The 10,535-nt window shown below is 31.6% G+C and overlaps 2 protein-coding genes across 4 annotated transcripts; both read right to left on the bottom strand.

The window, feature by feature from the left end:
• Positions 1-249: 249 nt before the first annotated feature.
• LOC11431021 (uncharacterized) lies at positions 250-5,985 on the bottom strand. 3 transcript variants are annotated; one of them, XM_024776009.2, is made up of 8 exons: positions 5,635-5,985; positions 5,473-5,537; positions 4,097-4,156; positions 3,905-3,982; positions 3,121-3,250; positions 2,686-2,738; positions 1,435-1,608; positions 250-573 (listed from the first exon to the last, which is right to left on the bottom strand). In XM_024776009.2, exons 1-8 carry the CDS (start codon positions 5,921-5,923, stop codon positions 418-420), a joined length of 1,005 nt encoding a protein of 334 aa, XP_024631777.1. In that variant the 5' UTR covers positions 5,924-5,985; the 3' UTR covers positions 250-417. The 3 variants fall into 3 exon arrangements, with proteins under 3 accessions (XP_024631777.1, XP_003595865.1, XP_039686549.1); XM_003595817.4 differs by having other exon boundaries at positions 5,485-5,537; XM_039830615.1 differs by having other exon boundaries at positions 461-596.
• A 2,508-nt stretch (positions 5,986-8,493) lies between these two features.
• Positions 8,494-9,072, bottom strand: LOC11428319 (cytochrome P450 94C1). The gene has a single exon (XM_003595815.2). It carries the CDS (start codon positions 9,070-9,072, stop codon positions 8,494-8,496), a length of 579 nt encoding a protein of 192 aa, XP_003595863.2.
• Positions 9,073-10,535: the final 1,463 nt, after the last annotated feature.

Here is a 10,535-nt window from a genome sequence, read left to right as displayed (position 1 = left end):
ATGAGTTATGTACTTGTTTTGGGTAATATTTGGAGATATTAATGATAATGTCAATTTTATTTTTGGGTTGTTTAGCAGTTTAGTGAAAATGGGTGAAAGAGGGAGATGAGAAGATGAGTTGTAGAAGATGAGTGGTTGGATCTGATACCGAGTGTCTATAATAAAAATGTTCTCTTCATTTGATCAAAGGGTTTGAAATACATTGTCCCATGGTGAAAAACTCTTTTCCATTCCCATTCTAAATACCACCTATTTTATTAGGCTTTATTTATATGAGGTGTTAATTATGGGTGTCACAGATACATACACAATTATCCCCAAGAAAATGTCAAAAGAATACTAGTTTGAAATATTCTCAATAATTTCACTTCTTTCCCTACAAAACATATTTCTACATTTACTAAGAAGTGGTAAAAATCAAATTCCAGAAACTATTTCACAAGGTTTCCAATCCATCACTCCTGTGCTTAAAGGAGATGGGACATTAGCAGACCAAGATTTCAGATCAGGTAAAGGTCCTGTAAGTGCCATAAAATTCTGACCCGTTTCCTTTGGCATTCTTTTCCAACTTAGCTGAGAAATGAAAACAGATTGAGCTTCGTCAAATATGACTCTAGAAAAGTCACATAATATAGGATAAAATGTGAAGTTGGTATTAATACAACATGTATTGATTTAGATATCAATTTATTCCCTAAAATTGTAGGGGTCGGACAAATTGGTCCCTGAAATTAACATTTCAAAATGATACTAAAATTGAAAACAATTGATTGCATTAGTCTTTTTAGGACGTTTTTCCAGTCTAAATAAACTGACCAAAAGGACCAATGGGAGCGAGGTTTTTAGTCAGTTTTGTCAATGGCGGAGAGCCAAAATCCTGCCATTCCGGCCGCTTTGTGGTGTCATCATATCGGATTATGGCTGAAAATCCCGCCATGTCGGCTGAAATTGGGCATGGCGGACAGATCAAAAACCACCACCAATATCCGCCCAGGTGCTGCCATGGCCGATATTTGACATTGACAGCACTCTTTTTAGTTTCATAGATTATTTTGGAATTTCATTAATTTCAGAGATTGAATTGTTCGACTCATACAATTTCAAGAACTAAGTGATTCACTTAAAAACATGACGAACTTTTCTATGCAATGTCTAATCAATTTAAATTGGAAAAATCAAAATGGTCCAATAATAAAACTTTTTGTATTTGCAAACCTGCATGAGTGCTCTTATATGCTTACCCTTATATCTCATATAAAGATTACAAGTTTCTTTTCAAAAACTTTATGCGTTAGAATAGGGACTAGCATCTGTTTACTTCCTGGTTTTTTATATCCCATATAAAGATTACAAATTTTGTTGAGCTCATATTCTTAGGAAGTAGTATAACAGTGAAATGCAAGAAATAATGAAGAACTAGAAATAGACGCTTACTTGTCCAGGAAATGCTTTCAATAATGCTTTGATTGCAGCATTTAATAACCACGCCTCGTCATTTGATAATTTTTTTGGATCAGTACTTCCATCCACCCCATCGATCCCGCCGCAGTTCACCATAAAACGACCATTGGCCATCAATCTATCATGTAATTCCAACCAAGTACTAACCTGTCAGGCAAATAAAGAATTATGAAACATAATGCAACCATGCCTGCGATGATAAAAGTTAACTTTTTAACCACTTTCATACCTTTGATTTCTCAAGAAAAAAAAACAAGTTGATCAGTTATGCAGATTACAAGCAGAAGCTGCTAGACTCAAACTTCTATTTTGGAACATTTACAAGACTAATTTCTGTTTTATGATTCCATAACCATTGGTGCAATTAATTTTTTTGCTTAAGCTCATAAATGTTCTAGAAGAAATACGTTGAAACATAATTAGAGAAAGTAATAGGCAAATACACCTTGACTTTCGAATAAGAGGCAAACACCAAAATAACTGTTTGTGCATTACTAAATTGTTATATAGAAGTATAGATTGCAAACTAATAAAAGCTCATAGGACGGGGGAGCCTTTTTATGCAGTTATCAAGATAAGGTACATTGTAAATCACAAGAAAACAATATATCACTTTTTTTTTTAATATCATTCCTAATCTTTGTTCTTTCACCAGAGGCAGAAAAACTTATGTGATTTCTGTAACTTCCACTGTAGTAGTGGAATTATCCTGTTTTTGTTTGTCATCTTACTCATCCATCTTCACTTTTCTATTTTTCCATAATATCAACCATGTTTTCTGATGACTATCTAGAGTCTGGTTCCATATTTTAATCCCATTAACCTCAGATTTGGATCCTCTCATGTGAGCTTTCTACATGATCATATCATGTGAAGAGATATACAGACACAACGACCCTGCAATTAACAAAATATACCGGATCTTTTATAAGTTCCTGTCAAAAACTCACATGAGTATCCGAGTTCCACAAAGTCTGATCTTCCTATACCATATAAATGAATGACCTAAACTGTACAATCAAGTATCTCATGAAGAAAATTGGCTTATAGCTGAGTTACTAGGAAGAACAAGTAAAAACATATAAAGGGCCAATTCCAATTTATATTATTATTGATGTTAAGTTAAATTTCACACGACTGTTACGATAACGGCAATGACCAAAAGTTGTCATCTTACCAAGAACAATTTTATAATGACCTAGAACTTGCAAATCTGAAACATACCTCTTGCAGCTGAGGCAAAACTTTTCCGTCAGAGAACAAGTCAACCACAATTCCTGGAAATTGTTCACATGTATGAGTTAGCTAAGACTATCAGAATAATAACCCCATTAAATAGTCAAAGAGAAAAGTGATGTCTGAATGGTTTACTCCTACTGCATAAAATAAGGATCCACTCGCGTGGTCCACTCAACCATTCAATGATGCATTAATGTTACCAGTTGAATTGTGCTTCACTGTTCCATTATGTTAAGATGTGGCGGAATAAGAACAACAATAGTCCATTAGTTAGATAGATTGGTTAGCTAGTTAGGTAGGGGCACTGGTTAAATACACAAGCCCCGTTTGGATAAACAACTTAATTAATCATTTATCATATAAGTGCTTATGGATAAGCTATTTCTATAAACAAGATAATAAACAATGAAAATGACTCACCTGCATATCTTCTGTGCAAATCATCTGATGGAATGAAGGCATCGCCAATATGAACATTTAGAATGCCGCCATCTTCGTTTGTCTTCTCCAGGTCAGATAAGCCAAAATAATCTCTTGCTTTATCAATCAACTAAATATTTGGTTTTCCAAGAAAATAAAATTTGGGTGAGAACATCCGCATTATGGATCTAATAATGTGCAAATATGATAGTAAGATAACAATTAACAAGACATTGGAATTTGATTGAAAGCATTGATCATAAATTCATATTGCCTAAAACAGAAGAAAAGAGGCACCTAGAATCTTCTAATAAAAAATATTATTAGATATGAAGGGAAAACCATAAAAATTGTAGACTATTTGAACATGAACATGGTATTGAGACTGAATAGGAGAATGTAGACCAAGTTATTCAATTTTACCATGTCAGCTATAGTTTGACTACCAATGAAAGTACCTTCTATAATCTATACTCAAATTCCAAAGCACTAGTGGACAATTTGAATTTACAGCACAACAGCAGATAGAAATACTTAATCATATCCAAGAACAAATTTCATGTTTGTTATTTTATTTTTACTCGAATGTTATAGCTGACTATAAAGTCTCAATCTGCATTTAACTTTCTTGTAGAACTTGCGGTTTTATCTAATTAAAAATGTTATGGGCTCAACATCAACGTAGCAGAGATAAAATTGAAAAAGAAAAATGACACATCAAATAGCTCAGGTGGTAAATTATCAAGAATCTTATGACAGAAAAGAAGCATATGTTACAACTTACAATGTCATCAATCTCCCAGCCTTCGAGTTGCAATGCCGGCCACAATTCAAGCATCAGATGAGCAGCAGTTCCACCACCCTGAAGATTTAAAAAACAGTATGATATTACTTACAACATAATTGATATTTAAGGAACTCAATTCCTTATAAATTGACCAAGATAATATACTCCATCTTAAGATTAAGAAATTACCAAACCTAAGATAGCAATGGGACCTTTTGGAACAATGGCTGGTAAGCTGGAAAATTCATCCTGTTTAATGCAAAAAGTTCAGAAACCCTTGTGATTAATAATTCATCTATCATGTAAATGTCAACGCAGAAATAACATACAGCTACATAACATATAAGTATCAACATTTAGGAATGATAAAAGTTATAGAGTTGTATGTGAATATCTTCATTCTCAAAGATCATATGATAACCCAAGACAAATCAATGTAAAACCATATATGAACCACACGATAAAGGTGTCAAATTTCTAACACTATGTCAGCGGGGTTAAAGGAATAGCGATCGTCAGCTTCTCATTTCACTACTTTCATGTGTAACAAATAAAAGGAAGATCTTTACAGTAATTTATAATTTGACTAGGAGCTGAAATTCAGAAACTTCAAAATAAAATGAAGATCATTGTACAATGTGAAGATACTTTAGGCATAATGGCATAAACCCTAGACAAAAGTTCCTTATTAGCATTAAATATGATTATTGCATCTATACTTTAGTTTTACTAAATATATCAGCTATCTATTAGGAACACACTAGCTTCTGTAGTTGTGTCATTGTATTCACTGTGTGATTGGGCCTTGGCCATCATCCTGAGCCCATCAAAGGATCACAGTCTAGTGGCTTCGCTAGTAACAGCTTCTGTTACTCGCAGCTGTAACAGTTTCTCACGGTTCAAACTAATGTGATAATAGATAGCTAATAGTTTTAAATACTCATCATGTAATCACTCTCAATTCATTCAGATTAATACGATCCAGATTCTCTCATTTTCACTTCCTCTGCCTACATTTTCCCATCAATGTGAATTCTAAATTTATATTCTTGTCTTTCGTCCAAGAATGAGATTAATACAATTGACAACTTTTGCGAATTCTGCCTTAATTGAGGGTCCGCCCAAAGCTGCCTAATTGCGGCATCTAGGTTACCTTCATTTTTTTTTTGAAGAAGCCAAATTAGCCCACTGAAATTGGCACTGAGGAGAATCGAACCTGAGACCTTGAGAGGAGCACACTCCTAGGTCCCAAGCCAACACCATCAGGCCAACCTAAGTGGGTTCATCTGGGTTACCTTCATTACAACCTCCAAATTCTCACGTTACAAACCGGTTTTGTAGGGTTTAATTAGACTAAACCCAAATTCTAAGACAATTGGAAAATGAGACATACAGTGTCATTATCGCCATTGCTGATAATAGGGTTATTCAGTTATGCCAACAAATTTTGTCAAATAATAAACTCCTATTGTGTGATTGTATTTAAAATGTAACAAACGCAAATACATAAAAGTAAAACACTACATAGATAAAATAAAAACAAAATGTGAAAGTAACATACATACATACATACATACCCAGTAGGAATTAGTCCACTTTTTGTCCTTATAAAGAATGCTATGAACATTATCTGCAACAACAAAGTTGAAGCATGAAGTAAAGTTTGAAACTTTAATGAAGAATTAAGACATAGAAACAGAAAAAATAAAGTGGGTTGTCGTACTTACGAGATGAATCAAGGAGAAGCATTGTAGATTTAGGGGTATCAACAATCATGATATGATTGTAATCAGTTTTAACAGATGTTAGAATTTGAAAGCTTTCTTCGTCTTCTTCTTGATGATGATGTGGTTGTTGTTGTTGTTGAGCATGAAGTGAAGTTGGAGAGAATGGATGATTATGGATAGAGGAGAGTATTGATTTTGATGTTGGGGTGTGAATAGTGAAAGAATGAGAATGAGAAACACCAATGGCAATATGTGGAAAACTAAATGGCAATACGCAGCACCCTCTCATTGTTGCTTCAAACGGATAATAACTTCAACCTCAATTCTCTATCTTCACCCATTGCTTTCTCTTGTCACTATTTTATAACTTCATTTGTAATTTAGTTTTTAAAATATATACTTTTTTTTTTTCTGTTAACAATTATTTTAAAAATTTAAATTTTGCTTACAAAAATGAGCTAACTTACGAACTAAACATTAAAAAATAGAAAAATGATATTTGAACAATTATTTTTTAACAACTTTTGTGACAATTTTCTTTCTCATACTCACGTTGTTTTTCTACTTTCTTTCTCTATTACTTTGATTTTTGTGTCACTATCTAAATCCCTTTGTATAATTTGGTTGTATAAGAAGTTGTCACAATAAAGGGTTGTTCAAATAACATTGCTCTAAAAAATATACATGTATTTCTTCTTTTTATATAAAAACATTCTTTTATTATTATTTAACTACAAATAGTCCTATAATATATAAAAAAAAAAAAAAATATTATTATTTTTCTTCTTTTTCTTTCATTAGAAATGTCTGACTCTACTTTTCTTCTTGCTTTTATTTTTGTTAAATCATCAAAAGAAGTATGTTTTTCATTGATCAACTTTAAAAAATCATAAAAATAATCATATTTTACTATGTTAGTGAATTTTCCAAATCCATTCAAAATTATAACATTTTTAAAAAATTTAACATAGATATTTCTAATCCTCATACAAAATTAAAAAATGTATTCAGACTTATATTATTTGTTCTTTTTAATATTTACATTGATTTTTAAATAGTTTTTTTTGTCAAGAACTACATGAGTTTTTTTTTACACTTATGAATCATAGAAATACTATATGTTCTATATTTTTGTCAATAAAGTCAAATATATCTAAGGATCAAATAAACATTAATTTATATCCTCACATTGTAATAAAACTTTGTAATATTTTAAATAAAACGTTGCAAAATAAAAACTTTTGTTATATCCTCTCACCTTAAAAATAAAACTTTTTTTAAATATTTATTTTTTTGATATATTATAATAAAAGTTTTATTTTTTTTACGAGAATATATCAATGTATGTTTATTTATAGATTTAATGTGAACTATATATTAATAAAATATATGTGACTCTATGGATTGTATATGAATAAAAATGTATGTATGAATATGTTTTTTTAGGAAGATAAGTCGGTGTATAGTTATAGAATATATTGTGAACTATATGTTAATAAAATATATGAGAGTGTGTAGTATACATTAATAAAATAAATGTAAGTATATATTTTTACACGGGACCCACAAAAAATTTAAGTATTTGTCATTATAAAGAACATTTTACTTTTTAGATTTATTGAATAGTTAATTTATATTTGACTGGTGCTAGTTACATCCAAAAAAAAATAAGTTACACCCCAATTTATTTAAAATTTTACAATAATACCAAAATTGTCCTCTTCATGTAAATTTTTAAAAACCAATCTTTTATGATCATTCTGAACCCTTACCCCCTTTCATCCACAAATCACCATAGATGTGCAACCAATATCTGAATCAACATCTTTGTTATTGATTTGTACTATATTCATAAAGGTTAGTAAATTTCATGAATTTCATTTTCGATGAGTTTCTATTTGTTTATTGTTTGTTTTGGTATGAGATATGCCTGTCAATTTAATTTAAGTGAGAGGTTAGTGTAAATTAAGTTTACGTGTATGTATATAAAAGGGGTTAGTGTAGTTGACGTATGTAGGTTAATGTAAATTCAAGTTTACGTATGTTCAATTTAGGTTAGTGTAAATTCAGTTTACTTACGTTCAATCTAGGTTAATGTAAATTAAGTTTACTTATGTTCAATTTAGGTTAATGTAAATTTAGTTTACGTATGTATATAACAGGTTAGTGTAAATTCAGTTTACTTACGTTCAATCTAAGTTAATGTAAATTAAGTTTACTTATGTTCAATCTAGGTTAATGTAAATTCAGTTTACTTACGTTCAATCTAGGTTAATGTAAATTAAGTTTGTAAATTCAGTTTACTTACGTTCAATCCAGTTTACTTACGTTCAATCTAGGTTAATGTAAATTAAGTTTGTAAATTCAGTTTACTTACGTTCAATCTAGGTTAATGTAAATTAAGTTTACTTATGTTCAATTTAGGTTAATGTAAATTAAGTTTACTTATGTTCAATTTACGTTAATGTAAATTTAGTTAATTTGAAATTTTTATTTTAGTTAAAGGGTATATTAGTCATTCTGGGGTGTAACTTGTTTTTTTTGGGGTGTGACTAGCACCGGTCTTTATATTTTGTCAAAGTTAGCCTCACTTGTGTATGCGCGAGCGCGTGCGAGAGAACGAGGAACAACATCACTAGTAATGAGATAACAACGACTTTTTTTAAAACTACCTTCAAGGATTGTAAATGAATATAAATGAAGAAACCATGTCTTTGTTTCTAGATTACCATTCAGGCCATCAAAGATGATAAATATCGATTTCCAACACGCAATGACCATGCAATTCAACATTTGTATTTACTATTTTTCATATACCGAACCGACAACCCATCCTTTAACGTGGCAGTGAGAGCCGGACTAAATTGAAGCTCTAGGTTGTTTCCATGAACTTCGATTCGAAACCTTCTCGACACGCCAACTATTACAAGTTTCATTTCTATAACAACAAATGTTTCCCCAAAGCACCATCTCGGACTGCCTTGAAAAAACAGGATATTTAAAATAAGACCTTTTTCTAGATATATCCTGATTCAACCACCACTCAGGGTTGAACACCTTACAATCAGCTCCCCAAATACGTTCCTCCCGAGCCATGGCATATGGGTGATAAGTCACCCGACAACCTTTGGTGACCGGATACCCATCTGGTAGAATGCCATCTTTTTTAGCGTATTTACTGTTGAATTGTAATTCTAGACTTGGACCCAGTATTCGGTCAATTTCCTTCATGATCCGCTCCTGCACTTGTAAGTTTCTTGAGAGTAACCAAAATAATTCCGTTAAACCAGCTACCACTGTGTCCCGACCGACGACTAGAAGACTTAAAACAATATCTCTTAGGTAATCTTTGCCTCTTACGTCGTCACGAACAATCAAATGGGAGAGAAGATCAGGGTCGCCTCTAAAATCGGGAGATAAGGTATCAACGAATATCATATTAATGGATTGAAATAATTTAAATTTTTAAATAAAAATCATTAACCAACATATCATATTAAATTAATTACTTAATTTGATAAATTAATATGATTTTTTTTTTTGTGTTGTTTTAAAACTAATGTTTATAATCAGGAAGCCTATATAAAATATATAACATCATATTTCATGTATTCTTATCTATACTTGAAAAATTTGTGTGCGCGGGCGTGCGTGCGTGACTTAAAACAAAAATATTTATAAATTTTTTACTTAAATTTGTTAATAGGATTTAGGCTTCTAAAAATAACAAGAAGATGAATATCAAATAGGTAATCTATGTCTTTTACGTAGTTATGAACAAATAAGTGGGAGAGAAGATCATGGTCGCCTCTAAAGTCGGGAGACGAGCGATTTTGGATAATTCCTTTCATTACACACCTGACCACTTTAATTGCTTCTTTGAGCTTCTTCTCTAACATGATGTTAAAATATCGCTTGACTTATAACAAAAACATCTATATTTTTTTATTGCACTATTAACATAATGAAATTCACGTGTTTGTTCAAAAGTTGGACTCTCTTGAGTCGGCTTCATAATGCTATCCAACTCGACCCGTATCTTTTCTTCAACGCGTGGGTTGTAGGACAAGAGCAGGAAAAAATCAGTCAATGTAGAGGCAATTGTGTCGCGTCCGGCCAGCAGGAAATTAATGACAATATCTCGTAGATATTTGTCATCGACATCCTCTTAATCCATAAATCGGGACAAAAGGTCTTTTCGGCTTCCGACTCGCAGTCTATGTCTTTCTTTTACATTGCCTCGGCATATGAGTTTACAACACTGATAGCTTCTTTAAGTTTTCTTTCCGACCCAACATTTAAGAACCTCTTAAGTTTCCAATATAATGGCGACACAACCATCGCTCGTTCTGCTGTTATCTTAGAAAAAAGATCAAAGGCATCAGCAAGAATCGAAGTCGGGGGGTGATGGTAATAGACAGCGGGGGTCTAACCCGAAAGAAAATTGACATATAATGTCGAATGAATATCTGCGGCATATGTCTTGCATATCAATTAACATTTGCTTTGAATAAAAAGTAAGTAATACTAAGAAGTAGTTGATCAGCCTCAAAAACAGAACAAACAATTGAATTGAGAACGATGAATTGCAGAAAAAAGAACCTTACAAAAAAAGATGGTAAAAATAGCAAGGAAGATGCTCCAAAATCAATGGCGACACAAGGAAGGAGAAGTGATTATTAAATTTCTTATGAACCTTCTTTTATATATATATATATATATATATATATATATATAATGGATCGAAATGCAATTGAATTTTTAATTAAAAATCATTAATCATCATATCATATTAAATTAATTACTTAATTTGATACACTAATATAAGAAGCATATATAAAAATGTATAACATCATATTTCATGTATTCTTATATATGCTAAAAAATTTGTTTGCGCAAGC

The sequence above is a fragment of the Medicago truncatula genome, chromosome 2 (assembly GCF_003473485.1).
Source record: "Medicago truncatula cultivar Jemalong A17 chromosome 2, MtrunA17r5.0-ANR, whole genome shotgun sequence".
NCBI classification, from domain to species: domain Eukaryota; kingdom Viridiplantae; phylum Streptophyta; class Magnoliopsida; order Fabales; family Fabaceae; genus Medicago; species Medicago truncatula.
The sequence above is the reverse complement of the archived record's forward strand: the minus strand, read 5'-3'. Positions and strand labels throughout refer to the sequence as shown.